Below are 17,419 nucleotides of genomic sequence, written 5' to 3'. Positions count from 1 at the left end.
AGGGGAGTTGGGGACATTAAAAGAAATGCAAGGTGAGAGATAGAAATAGGAAGGCTCAAAGTATAAGCCTTTGTGATTCTGAAAGGAGAGTCTTGTGTCACATTCCAGTCTTTCTGTATCTCTTGAGCAGGTATAACAGGCCACACAAAAGCCAAGGGTATGGGAAAGAGCACCCTTTCCCTAGCCCACCGCTACTTGGGACTTGGGGCTCTTGAAGTAATGTTTAGAGACCCAGTTATCCCAGATTATGTGCACAGCAGGAGTAGATCTCCTGTAAATGGGGGTGGAGTGGGCAGGGGAGGCTGAGTGTACTGAGCTGTGTGCACACATCTGTGAGCCTTGAACTTCTTTTCTTGTTGAAGAGGAAGGTAACACAAGATTCTTGGCCCAGGGGCAGGTTATCCCAGCAGAATGTTGCCTGTGGACAGAAAAAGCAATTGACATCTTTACATGTCTGCCCCTGCCACAGTCAACCTTCCCCCATTCGCGCCCTCAGCCCTTGACTCGCTCCAATCCCTAAAACTAAGTCCACGCTATAGGCCCTAAGCAGCTTCCCTCACCTCATATGACCACTCATGGAATTAAAGATATTTCTGTCCTGCAGCTGCCAGGACCCCTGCAATGGCAGCAACAAAAGTAATCTTCCTTTCTTGACCGTCCTTCCCATAGAACACAGGCCCAGGTTTCATGGACATGGAGGATGTAGAGACAGGATCTCCAAACTCTGGGGGTACGGGACCCCACCCTACTTTACCTCACCATAGCGCTAGCTGGGCTTCAGTACCTACCTATGCAGCCTCAACCCTCCAGGACAGCCTGTCCATTCCTCACAGGGTGGCCACGGCTGTGGCTCAGGGGCTGGGCCTTCCCTACCTCCCGCTCGCCACTGTGGGTGCTGAATACAGCTGTCCTGTATTCTCTTTGCCCAAATAACCATGTTAGCCTTTGCCATTCCCTGTCAGTATGCATCCCAGGGCCTTGGCTTTTAGTCATTGTAACTCTGCTTCTTTAGCTAGAGCTAGAAGCCCAGACTCTGAGGGGAAGGTTGATGTCCATGGGGAAGGTGAAGTGAGAATGAATGTTCTTTTGGACTAGGCTTCAACCTATTTTTGTCTTTAGACCCACATTTGAAGCTTAGCCTCTCTTTCAAATCAGGTCTATGGTCCTCCCAGCAGGAAGAAAGTAGATCTGGTAGGCCTTTAATTCATTACTATGATTGAACTTAAATCATTCTCTCTTTTCCTGAAGTATGTGCATTTCTTGACTGAGGTATAATTTAGCGAAAGTAAAATGCACAAATCTCAATTGCACAGCTTGATGAATTTTTACCTACTGTAGAAGGCTGAATAATGGGCCTCCAAAGATATCAGGTCCTAATCCCAGGAAGCAATGAATTTTACCTTATATGGAAAAAAGGAACTTTGCAGATGTGATTAAATTTAGGATCTTGAGAGGGGGGAGACTATTTTGGATCATCTGGGTGGGCCCTAAATGTAATCACTAGTCTCTTTATGAGAGGGAAACAGAGGGAGATTTGACTGCTGAGACAGAAGGCAATATGAGGATTGCAGCCAGATGCGATGCTACAGGCTTGGAAGATGGAGGAAGGGAAGATGGAGGAATGCAGCTCTAGAAACTGGAAAAGGCAAGGACACGGATTCTCTCCCGTAGTCCCTCATGGTTGCAAGGTGGCTGTCACAGTTCAGGCATAGCCCTGCTGATACTTTGGTTTTGGCCCAGGGAACCTGATTTTGGACTTCTGAGCTCCAGAACTGTAAAAGAATAAATGGTATTTTAAGCCATCAAATCTGTGGTAACTTTTTTGCAGCAGTAATAGGAAATTACTACAGCTATGTAACTACTACCCAGATCAAGATATAGAACATTTCTAGCTCCCCAGGAAATTCCCTCGTGTCCCTTTCCAGTTAGTAGTCTCCGAAAGAGAACCATTACTCTGGTTTCATTTCGATCAGGAGTATTTTCATTTTAGGGCTTCCCAGGTGGTGCTAATGGTAAAGTGCCAGTGCAGGAGATGTAAGAGACATGGGTTCAATCCCTGGGTTGGGAAGATCCACTGGAGGAGGGCATGGCAACCCACTCCAGTATTCTTGCCTGGAGAACCCAATGGACAGAGGAGCCTGGCAGGCTATAATCTATAGGGTCACACAGAGTTGGACAGGACTGAAGTGACTTAGCACATACATTTACATTTTATGAGGAGGCAAGAGTAAGAAGGCAAAGGAATGCATCTCTAATGGTGAAGTATCTGACCCCTGTGATAGATTAAGGGGAGAGCTATTTTCAGGTCTTTATGTGCCCTCACTCTGCACACCCCAATGATATTTCCAAACCCACCCTTCCAGTTAGGAAGTGATGATCAGATCTCTGAGTGAGAAATGGTTGGCTTATTCCATAAGGCATCGTAGCAGACAGGATTGTTTATCAACTCAATAGGCATCTCTCACTTCCTTCTTTTTGTTTTTATAATTCATTTATTTTTGGTTGAGCTGGGTCTTCATTGCTGCCCTTGGGCTTTCTCTAGTTGCATAGAGAGCTGGGGCTACTCTTCTGGCAGTGGACAAGATTATCATCATGGTGGCTTCTCGTTGTGGAGCAGGGGCTCTAGGCACATGGGCTTCAGTAGTTAAAGCATGCGGACTCAGTAGTTGTGGCACATGGGCTTTAGTTGCCCATAGCATGTGGAATCTTCTCCAACCGAAGACTAAATCCCTGTCCTCTGCCCTGGCAGGTGGATTCTTTTTATATATCTGTATCTATCTGTCTTTATTTATTTTCTTATTTGGCTGCATTGGGTCTTAGTTGCAGCATGTGGGATCTAATTCCCTACCCAGGGATCAAACCTGGGTCCCCTGCATCGAGAGCCTGGAGTCTTATCCAGTAGACCACAGGGAAGTCCTTGCCCTTCCTTCTTGTGGACAGAATCCTCATTTTTCAGGTACCCCACCTTCCTCCACATGGCTCACTTCTCCTCTTGCCCTGTCATGGTCATTTCATCCTTCTTGCCAGTTGTTGGTTTAGTTATGGGATAATGAAACTCAGGCCACTGAGATATGAGGGGAAGCATGGTAGGGCGATTCTGGGAAAGGTTTCCTGAATAATAAAAATAAACACACAGGAAGAGAGCCCTATCATCAGTGGTATTTCCACGTTTGGATGCAATGCCAGAAATAAAACAGCCACCTTGTGACCATGAGGGTTGCTGAACAACAGGCTGAGGGGTGCAGATCAGAAAGATGGAAAGAGTCTCTCTTCCTATAAAGAATTTTTTAATGACAATGTTAAAGCTCCCTGCTCCTGGACTTAGATTATATATTTCCTTATTTTTTTTTTTAATTTTATTTTATTAGTTGGAGGCCAATTACTTCACAACATTTCAGTGGGTTTTGTCATACATTGACACGAATCAGCCATTGAGTTACACGTATTCCCCAGTTGGAGTATTCTGTTATTGCAGCTGACAGCATACCAGCAGACTTAAGTGGCGTGTGGACAATGGCACTGTATCAGTGTGGGAGGATGGAGAGGAGGCAGACTAATCAAATAGTAGAAACAGACTTCCCCTGCTGGCCTAGGTACTGGACACAGAGGTTCTGGCCTCTGGTCTAAAGTTGTTAACAGCCTTGCTGGAGATAAAGAGCATTTAGAAACACTAAAAGGGAAGGCTTTAGAAAAGACCCCTGGTACAACACTAACCTGAATACAATTATATGGAACCAGCCAGTCTCCCATGTTTTACTAATAAATTTGGATTGTTCAGGATTTCAGATTACTACTCCTTTCCATCAAGCCTGTGGGGACTGTCTTTTTCCACTCCACACTGCACCTTACTCTCAGCAGGTGACCTCACTTTTTCACCTCACAAAGAAAACCTAGGGAATTGGGGTGAACTTCTCAATCTCCAAACCCTCCAAATTCACATATACTTTAATTCCTAATGATGAAGAGGCTGATAACTGCCAGACACTGAGAGTTGACACATTGCCTCATTTTCTCCTCACAACAAGGTCGCTACTAGTATCCTCATTTTATACACGAGGAAATAGAAATTTAGGAATACTTATCCACAGTCCTATAGCTAGTAGGTGATGAAGCCATAGGTAAACTCTAAGTCTGTATGACTCCAAAGCCTGCATTTCCCCTACTATTTCACTTTTCTCTCCTGTTCTTCCTTCCTTCCTTCCTCCCCACTCCCCCCACCCCCAACTCAGAGAAAGAGATTAGAAACCATGCCTTTCTCCCTTATCCTTCTTTAGGCCCCAGGGAAACAGTTAACATTGCAGAGAAACTGTCATCAAGACATTTATGAATATTAGATATGAGGGGCCAAGAGGGGGAAGACTGGAAGAGAAGGGGCACCAAAGGATCTCAGCAGCAACAGTATCCATGTTGCTCCTTTCTCTCATGGGAAAGAAGATAATGAACTTTGCCTGGCACACTAAATTCTAGATATCAGTGAGATACCCAAGTGGATACATGTTACAGCAAACAATAAATACAGGGCTTAGATTATAGATGTGAGAATCATTCAATTCAACTAACTGTAACAAAGACTGTTCATTCATGCAACAAATATTTATTCAACACCAGGTGGCGCTAGTGGTAAAGAACCCACCTGCCTAATGGAGGAGATGTAAGGAATGCCAGTTCAATCCCTGGGTAGGAAAGATCCCCTGCAGAAGGGCATGGCATCCCACTTCAGTATTCTTGCTTGGAGAACCCCATGGACAGAGGATCCTGGTGGGCTACAGTCCATGGGGTCTCAAAGAGTCGGACTTGACTAAAACAACATAGCTCATAGGCTCTTGTATAAGATTTATCTACTTTCTTAATATTGAAATGAATGACATTTTTTGGACAACAAGGTGTATAATTTGGGGGGAAAAATCCTGGAACATATATCATCATAACTTTACCTGGAAGGCTTTGAGAAAGACAGAAGTAAAACCAAATTCTTGTTCTTAGGGAACTCTGGGTATGATTTGGGCGTGGGAAGATCTGGAGGAGATACATAAAAACACAAATGAGTATAATTCCAGGCAGTCTGTGGTATGTGCCATAACCTCAGTAGAAATCAAATGTGATAAGAATGTGAGAGAGAAATTTGGTTGGAGACAGATCTGTATGCTGGAACCTCAGTTCAGTTCAATTCAGTTCAGTCACTCAGTCGTGTCTGACTCTTTGCGACCCCATGGACTTCAGCACGCCAGGCCTCCCTGTCCATCACCAACTCCCGGAGTTAACTCAAACCCATGTCCATTGAGTCGGTGATGCCATTGAACTATCTCATCCTCTCTTGTCCCCTTCTCCTCCCACTTTCAATCTTTCCCAGCATCACGGTCTTTTCCAATGAGTCAGTTCTTCACATCAGGTGGCCAAAGTATTGGAGATTCAGCTTCAGCATCAGTTCTTCCAATGAATATTCAGGACTGATTACCTTTAGGATGGACTGATTGGATCTCCTTTCAATCCAAGGGACTCTCAAGAGTCTTCTCCAACACCACAGTTCATTGGTCATTATAGTTATTCATAACTTGTAAGTTAAATCATGACAGTGGATGGAGAGAGAGAGAGAGATGGAGAGAAGGAGAGAGGAATAAACAATGGAAGAATGGAAAGAGAGAAGAGATTATGGGAATAAGCCTTGGGGAAGGGGACATTTGGAGGAAGGAGGACAGAAAGGAGCCAAGGAAGGAGACAGAAGGAATATCCAGAGGAATAGGAGAATCAGAGTAATGTAAAGTCACAGAAATGAAAGTGAGGAAGAGTTTCACAAGAGAGAGCCAGTCTGGTCTGCAGCCTTTCATAACGTAGGCATTCCTTTTGGCCTAGGTGACATCAGCGGAAGCTAACTTCCGGTTGGGGAATGTTGGGAGAGGTGTTTTCCTGAAGTAGCCACTGGGTGGTAGTGGTGGCAGCGGCGGCAGCTGCAACTATGTCCAGGGACTGGCAGAAACTTGGCAAAACTAAATCAGCTTGAAGCAGTAGGAGAAAAACTGGCTCCTGCTGGGGCTTCTCTAGTTTTGTGGACACTGGAGTGTCCTCTTGAGTATATGCCAAGCCTCAGATCACATTTGTCCTCCTCTGAAGAAGCCAGCTCCATCCCAGGGAGCAGAGTAAATAATACGAAGTACTTCATAGATTAGCAGCATTTTAAGGTTTACAAGGGGCTTCCTAGGTGGCACAGTAGTAAAGAATCCACCTGCCAATGCAAAAGACATAAGAGATGCAGGTTGGATCTCTGGATCCAGAAGATCCCCTGGAGGAAGGCATGGCAATTCACTCCAGTATTTGTGCCTGGAAAATTCCATGGACAGAGGAACCTGGCGGGCTTCAGTCCATGGGGTCTCAAAGAGTCAGACATGACTAAACACATTAGCACACATAGTTTGCAAAGTGTTTTTACATCTATTAACCAATTCAGAAAACCCTGAAAGGTTGGTATTATTGACCCCACTTCACTGATGAGAAAACTCAGTTATGAAGAGGGATCTGGGGTGACACAATTAATATGTGGAAGAACAAGGATTTGAATTCAGGTGTGTCTGGCTCCAAACACCTGGGCCTTTTGTGCAATATCACAGTGTTCAGCTACCCAGGACTCAGGCTATGATCTCTTATGCCTCGCCTACCTTTTATCCACACCGTCTCACACTCCCCACCACTGGGCAAGGATATTCAGGCTTTTCCCCCCAAAGAGATTTCTGGACCTTCCAGGAAATCTAGATTCTAACTTCTAGAGCCTCCCCTGCAGCTCTGCCTCCTCCTCCCAGGATCCAGCTGGGTAATATTCTTAGAACCTGAAGATCAGGTTCAGAGTCTCCATTGCTTCGCAGCTCCCTTCAGAGTGGTCTGCTGCAGTCATCTCTCCCTTCCCAAGAGCACTACCCACCTCACCCTCAGAGTCCTCCAGGCCCAGAACTTGCTTCCTGAGCCTAAGACCTTCATAATCACTCAACCTTAGTTAGTCCCAGGAACCTCAGGCCCAGAGCTCCTGACAATTCTGCATTCCCTAGTACTAGCCTGTTAAGCATCTAGGTTTGGCATCTGTTCTTTCTTGGCTGTATTCAGACAAGGGTCTGCTGGGGTGACAGAGAGATGAGAGGTGGCATGTAGGAAGAGGTAGAGACTGTAAGGGAAGCATGTTGGTTAGCATCCTTGGGGAAGAGTGAACCATGTCCTCACCACCTCCTCTTACGTGTGTAATTGTTGTTCAGTCACCCGGTGTCTGACTTTTTGCGACCCCATGGACTTCAGCATGCCAGGCTTCCCTGTCCATCACCATCTCCCAGAGCTTGCTTAAAGCCATGTACACTGAGGCAGTGATGCTATCCAACCAACTCATCCTCTGTTGTCCCCTTCTCCTCCTGCCTTTAATCTTTCCTAACATCAGAGTCTTTTCCAGCTCAATAGGACTCTTGAAATTGGCAGGTGAAAAAAACCTCATCTTTCCCCAGATCTACTTTTCCCAGAGCCTTCCTCATCTTTGTCAAGTCCAGTTGCTCAGGCCAGAAATCTGAGAGTTATTCTTGACTCCTCTCTTTCTCTTATATCCCTTATCAATAACTATTGTTGTCTTTACTTTCAAAATCTGGCCAGAATCTGCCACTTCTTACAACCTTCACCACTGTGGTCCAAGCCACCATCATCTTTATTGGCAGTAGCCTATGATCTGGTCTTCCTCCTGTGTACACCATCCTGTAGTTTGTTCTCAACATAGAGCTGGCCAGGGAGCCTTCTAAAATGTGAATCAGATCCTGACACTTGTCTCTTCTAAACCCTCAATGGCTTTTCAATCACTGAAAGAAGAAGCCAAGGTGTCCTCACAATGTCTTCCAAGGACCTTCATGATTTGGTTCGTGCTGAACACTCTGACCTCATCTCTGTGTTTCCTCTTCCTCACAATCATCTGGTCTTTGTTTAAGTAAGTAAAGTCACTCAGTCGTGTCCGACTCTTTGTGACTCCATGGACTGTAGCCTACCAGGCTCCTCTGTCCATGGGATTTTCCAGGCAAGAGTACTGGAGTGGGGTGCCATTTCCTTCTCCAGGGGATCTTCCCGACCCAGGGATCGAACCGGGTCTCCAACATTGCAGACAGACGCTTTACCATCTGAGCCACCAGGTCTTTGTTTAAAAGTCACCCTAATATTTAAAACAGAAACACTCTCTGTTTTCTTTTTCTCCTATACTTTTTTCCATAGCAATGATCATGATCTGTATATTTTACTTGTTAATTTTATTATCTTTTCCTTCCCACCAGTATGTAAGCTTCATTAGAGTAGGAGTTTTTGTTTTGTTTAGTACTGGTGAACTACCAGTGCCTAGAGCTGGACCAAGCACATAGTAGGCTCTCAGAAAGTATTTGCTTATCCTTTCCTAGATTATGGCCAGTGGCTTAGAGAGGCCACTGAGAGAGCAATTTGCTGGGAGCCAACACATGAGACCCTACCCCTAACAAGGCCATAAGGGAGAAAACCTGACAGGCAAGGCGGATCAGGTTTTCAGGGGTTTCGAAAAGGCCAGCTCACGAGATCCCACCCATGACAAGGTCACGAGAAGAAAACCTGACAGGCAAGGCAGATCAGGTTTTCAGGGATTTCGAAAAGCTGCCCCCGGCGCTCACCTTAAAGATGATATCTGTCTTTCTGATGCCTCAATGAACTACTCTCTAATTTCTCTGACACAGGCAGGAAGGCCTTCCCGATCTCTTCCCAAATAAGAATCAATTTAGAACTTTAATCAATAAGTTTCCCAGGGTGTGGTATTTTATGAGATTATTCAGGGTGAAAGGAGTCTTTTCATTTAAACTCCTTTGCTGGTAGTTTGTTAGCCAAATGCATTTATGCCCTTGGTACTAATATGCATGATTGCTTATAATATCCTAATCATAAAATAGCATAAAGAACCTGATTATATAAAAGCCCTAATAGATATAGAGCCCTTTTAAGGGGTAAAGGAGTCCTATTAGAAAACATAAGAAAAATTATTCTATAGGTGGTTATTGGGTTGTGATTTGCTTGCTGTATTTTTGCCTTTAATGTGCTAAGGTTGTGTTATAGAAACCATTGTTAATATAGTTAAAGATCTAGAGAAATAAGAACTTAGCCCTAGTGTGGTAACAATGAGATGGTTGTTAATTGTCAGTCAGGAGTGCTAGGCAGAAGCTGCCTCACCAAAGTCGCAGAGTCAGTATGGGGTAAACTTCTTAGATAAACGCAACTGACAACTTTTGCAGAAAGATTAATTTTTGTATTAACAAGAATATAATTCTACTCTGTACTATTTCCTATGACACTGTTACCTTTCAGTTAAGGTCACCGTAAAAACGGAAAATAGGTTTACAATCACCTGACCTGCATAAAATGTTAATAGCCCCAAGGCCAGAAGCTCATGTGCTAAGAATTACTATAGAATTAGAAAGCAAAAAAAATCCTGCTTTTCCTAAAAATCAAAATGATGTAATGCTAATCCTGTGTAATCATGAGTAAGCATCTTGTACCTTGAAAACGTTCTGTGAAAGGGTATAAAACCGGTTGTCAAAAAGTAAAACACAGACTTGGCCCTATCAAGGCTGGTCTCACGTGTCTTCTCTCTCTCTCTCTCTCTCTCTCTCTCTCTCTCTCTCTCTCTCGCTGACGCCATTCATCCTGAGGGTATCCCCTGGATCCTGCCGAGGCTGAACCCTGGCAGCAATTAAGTCCATGGATGTTAGAACCTGGTTCAAAAGCCAGCCTGCCTGGGTTCAAATCTTTACTAATTAAATACTTCAACTCTTTGTGCCTTAGTTTTCTCATCAGTAAAGTAGGGATAATCATGATAGCTACTTCAGAGAGCTTGTAAAGCCCTTAATAAGTATAAAGCATTTAGAACAGTGCCTTGCATGTAGTTAGTGCTATATATACATTTCTTATCATTAGATGCACATGGAGTTAAGATTTATATCAGTAGTTTAGATTTTCTAAAATTTTTCAATGTGTTACCCATGTTAACATTCATTTCCCATTTTTCTGCTCATACAGATTTCTATGATCGTCCTTCAGGTTTGGTTATCTCCAGTCACCTGGCTCTTCCTGTGTCAACTTGGATGTTTCCTTGTGTACTTTCTCCTACTGTCATTTAGAAGCTGTTAAATAGTAATCTCGCTGGACCGCAGTTTCCCAATCTTGATGGGCCTTGCTATCGCTAATGATTTCCCAGGACGCAAGGAGGTACAAGCCCCACCCCCAATCCCGCCTCCTTGGTTATGCCCTCTGGCTGCCAAGGGGAAGGGTGACAGAGTCAGCTGGGCTCAACCTCAAGGGGACCAGGTAGGAGACATGTCAAGTTTCTTCCGTAAGGGTGGCAATGGGTTCTGGGCTGGCCCAGGCTGGGGGAAGGCGTCAGAGATCACTGTAGTACAGAGACACTGGGACCAGGGGAGAGAAGTCACTGTGTGGAGAGATGCCCTCTTCACAGGATATCGCTCTTCTGATGAGCTGGGAGAAAATTTGGGTCTGGGTATCTTCCCACACTGGTCCTGGTAGGCCCCAACTCCCTTCAACTAGCTAAGCTCTGAAGGACAGAGTTAGCTGCAGAAGAGCAATCCAAATCTACTCACTGCCCTCCTGAGCCCCAGTGCTGCCTGCTACCTACTACTCCCTGGGCTGGACCAAGGGATCTCTGGAAGAAGCCAGGCTGGCCTAGGTTACCTCCAGATGTATCCTCTCAACCCCTACTTGTGCCTCAACCATTGCCCTCCCTATTCTCTGCTTTCTTTCCCCAGGTTAGGGCTAGGGGGCCAGGGAAATCCAGCTACCCTCACTTCTGTGCTTTCTGTCTCTAGGGGGACCATGGCTAGTACAGAGTCCTTGCTGTTCACAACCTTAGGCGCCCACTCAAATCCTGACAACAGTGAGATGGAACTGGACTGCCAGTTTAACGAGGAGTTCAAGTTCTTCCTGCTGCCTGTGACCTATGCAGTTGTCTTCCTGCTGGGCCTAGGCCTCAACACCCTGACCATCTGGCTCTTCCTCTTTCGCCTCCGACCGTGGGATGCAACAGCCACCTACATGTTCCACTTAGCCCTGTCAGATACTTTGTATGTCCTATCACTGCCCACTCTTGTCTACTATTACGCGGCCCGCAACCACTGGCCCTTTGGCACTGGGCTCTGCAAGTTCATCCGCTTTCTCTTCTATTGGAACCTCTACTGCAGTGTTCTTTTCCTCACCTGCATTAGTGTGCACCGCTACCTGGGCATCTGCCACCCACTGCGGGCGCTGCGCTGGGGCCGCCCACGCCTTGCTGGCCTTCTCTGCCTGTCAGTTTGGTTGGTCGTAGCTGGCTGTCTCGTGCCCAACCTGTTCTTCGTCACCACCAGCCTCAAGGGGGACACCATCTTGTGCCACGACACCACTCGGCCTGAGGAATTTGACCATTATGTGCACTTCAGTTCGGCAGTCATGGGGCTTCTCTTTGGTGTGCCCTGCCTGGTCACTCTTGTCTGCTATGGACGCATGGCCCAGCGCCTGTATCGGCCCTTGCCAGGGGCCACCCAGTCATCTTCCCGTCTGCGATCTCTGCGTACCATCGCTGTGGTGCTGACTGTCTTTGCTATCTGCTTTGTGCCTTTCCACATCACCCGCACAATTTATTACTTGGCAAGGCTGTTGGAAGCTGACTGCAGGGTGCTGAACATCGTCAACTTGGTCTACAAAGTGACTCGGCCTCTGGCCAGCGCCAATAGCTGCCTGGATCCTGTGCTCTATTTGCTCACTGGGGAAAAGTACCGACGTCAGCTCCAGCGACTCTGCAGGGGTAGGAGGCCCCAGCCCCCCAGGACTGCCTCCTCTCTGGTGCTGGTGTCCCTGCCTAAAGACAGCAGCTGCAGGTGGACAGCTGCCTCCCAGGACAGCAGCTGCCCCACCCCTCGGGCAGATAGTTTGTAACATTGGAAGCTTGGAAGTGAGAGAAAGGGGGTGAGTGCAGGGCAGAAGGGGGGGAACCTAATAGTGACACCGGATTTGGCTGCTTTCTCCTCTTCTCTGGGCTCTGGAAAGAGGCCCTCATCTTAAGGTTTAGGAGGAGCCAGAGAAATCACATGTGACCCTATCACTCCTAAACCCTTCAGTTGCCCTCTCCTTTTTAGCCCAAAACACTAGAAGCCACTCTTTTTCCTCAACTCCTTTCTCTTTGTTTCTGTCCCCTTCCTGAGGCCACTGGTCCTGTTTCTTAGTCCTACATGATTTCTGGCCTCTCCCCCTGTTTCCTTGTACAGCATGCATTCCTTCAGCCAGACCAGAGCATTTAACTGGAGGGGTGGAGAAGCTGGGGTGATCTCAGGATTGGGCTGACTTATTTGACGGTGATAGCCAGAATCAAGAAGTGGGGGCCTCAGCATATCACAGGTGCCTGGGATGTGACATATATAGCGCCCACACCCACTCCCTGGTTTCCCCTGGAAGACAGGATGGTCCTGCTTACCCAGGCGCTGAACTAGGGCACAGTCCAGACAGCCTGCCTTCCAGGGTCCCCACATGCAGCTGGAGACATGGCTCTGTTGAGTGGTATGTAGCCGCGACATAGAGAGGGAGCCCTCTCATGGGGTGGGAAGTCTTCTTTTCGGGTGGGGACCTTGAGAAGCTTCAGGGGCAGAACCCCAGCTGATAATGGCCTTTGGAACAGGAATGGGATTGGCCCTTCTTTATGATGTTTGCTGAGAACATATTTGACAGCTCTCCTGTACTTAATGAAAGGCAGAGTGGATGGCTCAGGATAGGAGGGAGGAGCTCTCGTGTCTATGGCATAAATTCCAGCACCAAAGGGTGGAGCAGGTTTGTGCAGAGATCGGGGTGGTGACAGGGACTGAGGCCCACAGCTGGCTCTTCACTGGTCACTCCCCTTTCTCTGGCTCCTGTCCTAGATAAATGATAAATCTGTCACCAGCTTTTTCAGATCATGCTTTAGGACTTTGAGGACAGGGCAAGGCACAGGGGCTAGGACAACTTCCCTCAGAGTTTGCCATCCAGTCACTCCTCTCTAGCACCATCTTTGTGCTTACAGGCTGCTAGGAGTGGAGGTGGGATGTGAAACTTGGGGAGCTAACCCTCAAGCCATGGGAAGAATTTCTGGGCAGGCTTCTGTGAGAAGGGTAGGCTTACACTTCTAGGCATCCACTGTAAATCGCCTTCCAGCCCTTTGGTCTCCTGAATCTGCAGCCTTCCTTTCCTTTTGCCCTGCCCTTGCTTATCTGACTCTGATCCCTTACTTGTCTCCTGGCTTCTGTGGGGTCTCTGTGGAGAGTAAGGTTAGGGTTGGTCTGCAGGAAAAAAATACTCCAATGTCCCTGAGTTCCCTTTTGCATTCTTTTAAGGGCTCCCTCTTCCTCTTTAGATATCAAGGGCCACTTTCCTTTTCCTTTGTTTGTCCTTCTTCATCACTTTCAGTCTCTTCTGTAACAGATTTCATTTTGTCTTTAAAAAATTCTATTCATCTTATTCATTTCACTGTCAAATTTCTGGGAAGAGTACCATGAATTCCATTTCCTCACCACGAAGTCATCCCCTCACTCTCTGGATCTGGTTTCCTTTCTATACTTTTCCGTACCTAGAACACAAATTGCCTCATAAGGAAAACTTTTAAGGATCTTTTCTCTGCCTTCATCCCCTTTGACTTTTCTTCTTTGCTTAACTCTGTTGCATACCTACTTTAAAGCTTTTTTTTAAAATAAAAGCCACATTAAAAAATTCCACTGATCCCTGAATCAGGAAGATCCCCTGGAGGAGGAAATGGCAACCCACTCCAGTATTCTTGCCTGGAAAATCCCATAGACAGAGGAGCCTGGCTGGCTACAGTCCATGAGGTTGCAAAAGAGTCAGACAAGATTCAGCAACTAAACAGAAACAGCATGACAATATAAAATAAAAATTTGAAAGAAAATATTCACCTCTACTTCACAACCCTAGACAATTCTTTTCATTTTTCCACGTTCCATGCTTCTCTAGTTTATATAATACATATGTGTGTGTGTATATATATATATATAGGTTTAAATGCAATCAATGTACATATATTTTAAAATTTTTTTTTAAAAATTTTTATTGCAAATACTCTCCTTGTGTTACAGTCTTTCATATTCATCATTTCAATGATGACATAAAATTCTGTCCATCAGTAGATTCTATTTTATGTGACTGTTCTATTATTGGTCATTTAGGTAACTCCCAATTTTTCTGTGCTTTGAATAATTTAATGCATATAGCTGCTTTTTCCTTCTTTGTAATTCTCTTCCTAGGACAAGTTCCCAGGGGTGGGATTACCAGATCAAAGAGCATGAGTGGTTTCATAGAGCTTGGTTTCCCAAAGGACAGCACAAATTTTCAACATCAAAATGACACGTGAGTGTTCCAGTTCCCTTGCAGCCCTGGTATTGGACTTTATGAGAAATCTTTTTGGATGGCTTAAACATTTAACTTATTAATTTCATTTCTTTAATTACTCATGGGATTGAACACTTTCCCACATGTTCACTATTTGTATTTTCTCTTGGGTGAATTGTCTGTTCATATCCTTCTTGAATTGGTATCTTAGTGGTATTCTTTTCTATATAAATGTATTCTTTATTTGACATACATGTTAACCCTTTGTCATATTTGATATAACCATTCCATTTATTGTAATCCTTTTAGCTTTAGTTCCTTATTTTATCTCCTTGCTTTAAAATTTCTCTCTGGTAATTTGCAACCTTGTGAACATAGTAAAAACTATTGAATTGTGTACTTAGAAATGGTGAATTCTATAGTAAATAAACTACATCTCAATAAAACTGTTAAAAAGAGAAAACATTCTCTCTTCCTACTTTTCTCACTCTTATTACTTCTTCTCTTTGCTTCCTGCTCTTTCTTTTTTATTCCCTAAGTGAACAGAGTTCCAAAATCTGTCATAGTCAGAGCATTTGGGGATTATTTAATCCCCTCCCCTCATCTGAGCTTTGATTTTTCTCTTGGAGAGAGCATATATGCATGTGAATACAATTCAGTTGACTCATAGTCCTTGAGAGTACCTTGGAAATCTTCTAGGGCCTTGGGCACTGCTTCACTTTACAAAGGGGGAAACAGGTCCTGAGATATGACTTGCTCATGACTTAGTAAGTTAGGGGCAGAGCAGAGACTAGGCCCCAGGGCCCCAGAATCCCAGAACTCCTTCCATTACACCAGGCCAACTCAGTTCCAGGTCTGACCTTTCTCCCAAGCTCTACCTTTATGTCTTCAGTTGCCCAGTGGACAATTTCACTTGGATCTTCCATTGTTACTTCCAACCCAAATTGTCAAAAACTAAACTCCCTAAACCAGTTTCCCTACTTGTCTCGCTCATTTGTTTATGGCATCTTCTTTTCTCAAGTCACCTAGGCTTGAGAATACTCAGGTAACTTTGACTCTTTGCCCTCCCTGTTTCCTTTATAGTTCCAGTGCTACCATTCTATAAAAGAAGGCCAATTGTAATTGACATGATGAGGGAATAAATGTCTGAATCTTATGAAATAGGGAGGGCAAAGAGTCAGAGTTTCCTGAATGTTTTCAAGCTTAGGTGACTTTATGGTTCCAGTGCTACCATTCTGGGGCTTCCCAAGTGAGTGCAGTGATAAAGAATCTACCTGCCAATGCAGGAGATGCAAGAGATGCTTGTTTGATCCCTGGGTTGAGAAGATCGCCTGGAGTAGGAAATGACATCCCATTCCAGTATTCTTGTTTGCAAAGTTCCATGGACAGAGGAGCCTGGTGGGCTGCAGTCCATGCGGTCACAAAGAGTCTGAACTTTGTGACATGACTGAGCACACACACTGCCATTCTAATACTGGCTCTTGTCACTTTCTCCCTGACTGTCACTGCCTCCCAACTGGTCTTCCTTACCTCTAATCTCTCCTCGCATGATATATTCAGTGCATATTGCCAGATTAATTGGCCCCAAAACTGCTTTCACAGTTTCACTCTCTCACTCAAAATTCTTTCATGGTTCCCCATTGTCTACAAGGCAAGTTGAAATTCTTTTGTCAGAAATTCAAGAGTACTTGTACATATACCTCCTCATCATTAGCTTCACTTCTCCTCTCTTTGTTTTTACTCTTAAAAATTAAATCCCTCTTGCCAGGTGTGTGAGAAGGTGATCTGTGAACTTAGTTACCATTCTTTCCATTCTTTGGCCACTGAATAAAGATTGTGCTTTGTCAAAATGCAAAACAAAAACACATACAGAAGAAGAAGAAGAAATTAAAGAATGTCTTTTTCAGTCTTATTTTCCATTCTTCCCCAGTACAAATCTCTCTTCTCCAGCTATTTTGATCTCCTCATTCTTTTTTCCAAATATGACCTCCACTTTCTTACATCTCCACTTTTATTCTTCCTTTCCCACACTCTTGAATGCCCTCCCTTTATTTTCCCAGTCTTTTTCCTACCCAGTGTCTAAGGCCCCAAGTGGCACTAGTAGTAAAGAACCTGCCTTTCAGGGCAGGAGACCTGAGAGAAATGGGTTTGATCCCTGGGTCAGGAAGATCATTGGAGAAGGAAATGGCAAGCCACTCCAGTGTTCTTGCCTTGAGAATCCCATGGACAGAGGAGCCTGGCTGGCTATGGTTCATAGTGTTGCAAAGAGTCAGACATGATTGAAGTAACTTAGCATGTACACCCAAGACCAAGCTTAAGTCCCACTTCCTCTGAGGACTTCTCTGCTGACTCTTTTGCACGGTGACCTTCCTGGTCACTCCTACAGTAATTATTGTCTATGTCAGTCATTTGGCACTTATATTGTCTTTTGATATTGCTTATACTACTATCCTGAACTGTTATTTAACCCTTTATGTGTGTTTTGAGTTTCTACCTGTGATAGAAAGGAAAGAGCATAGAACTAAAGATCAAAGAACTAAGTTGGAGCCCTGGTTATGAAAGTGGGGATCAGGTGTGTCACTTGGGTGAATCACTCAGACTCTCTGAGCCAGTTTCATCATCTGTAAAATGAAGATTGTAATCTCAGCTTTAGGTATTCCAGTTTATGGCAAGACTCTGTGAATCTAGGGAGCTAAGAAAATATAATTGTTTGTTATTTTATTATCCCATGTGCTTAATAAATATTTGTAGAATGATTACATGTAGTAATTTAATGTTTCTTCTTCTGGGAATATTTCCATGTTAAGAGACCACAGACCAAGGAGTCTGAAGATCCAGGAACACTTCAGGAGTAGTGGAAGTTGGAGGGCATTGGAAAGATACTGTGAAGGAACGTAGGCTTGTCAGCAGTGACTGCCACAGGGGCAGGGGCTCTGGGTACAGCAGACCTGGGTATGGCATAAGCCCTCTTGGAAGAGGTCACCATTAAACCCACCATAGAGCTGCCAGAACTTACACAGGACTGGGGAAACAGACTCTTGGA

The 17,419-nt window shown here is 44.9% G+C and overlaps 2 protein-coding genes across 3 annotated transcripts in view; both read left to right on the top strand.

Moving 5' to 3' along the window:
• The window catches only part of PDZD11 (PDZ domain containing 11), a 30,889-nt gene extending 20,719 nt beyond the window's left edge, over window positions 1–10,170 (top strand). The window contains exon 7 of the mRNA XM_065915490.1: window positions 10,039–10,170. Within this exon, the coding sequence (XP_065771562.1) occupies window positions 10,039–10,139 (101 nt within the window). The 3' untranslated portion in view covers window positions 10,140–10,170. The remainder of the gene's footprint in view (window positions 1–10,038) is intronic.
• On the top strand, window positions 10,078–17,177 carry P2RY4 (pyrimidinergic receptor P2Y4). Of its 2 annotated transcripts, none has more exons than XM_065915489.1 (3): window positions 10,078–10,227; window positions 10,842–11,976; window positions 14,292–17,177. In XM_065915489.1, the coding sequence occupies exons 1-2, from the start codon at window positions 10,205–10,207 to the stop codon at window positions 11,944–11,946; spliced, it is 1,128 nt and encodes a 375-aa protein (XP_065771561.1). In that variant the 5' UTR covers window positions 10,078–10,204; the 3' UTR covers window positions 11,947–11,976; window positions 14,292–17,177. The 2 variants fall into 2 exon arrangements, with proteins under 2 accessions (XP_065771561.1, XP_065771560.1); XM_065915488.1 differs by having other exon boundaries at window positions 10,205–10,326.
• The last annotated feature ends 242 nt before the right edge of the window (window positions 17,178–17,419 follow it).

Source organism: Muntiacus reevesi, chromosome X, assembly GCF_963930625.1.
Source record: "Muntiacus reevesi chromosome X, mMunRee1.1, whole genome shotgun sequence".
Taxonomy (NCBI): domain Eukaryota; kingdom Metazoa; phylum Chordata; class Mammalia; order Artiodactyla; family Cervidae; genus Muntiacus; species Muntiacus reevesi.
Note: the sequence above shows the minus strand (reverse complement) of the source record. Positions and strands in the feature narration are given on the sequence as shown.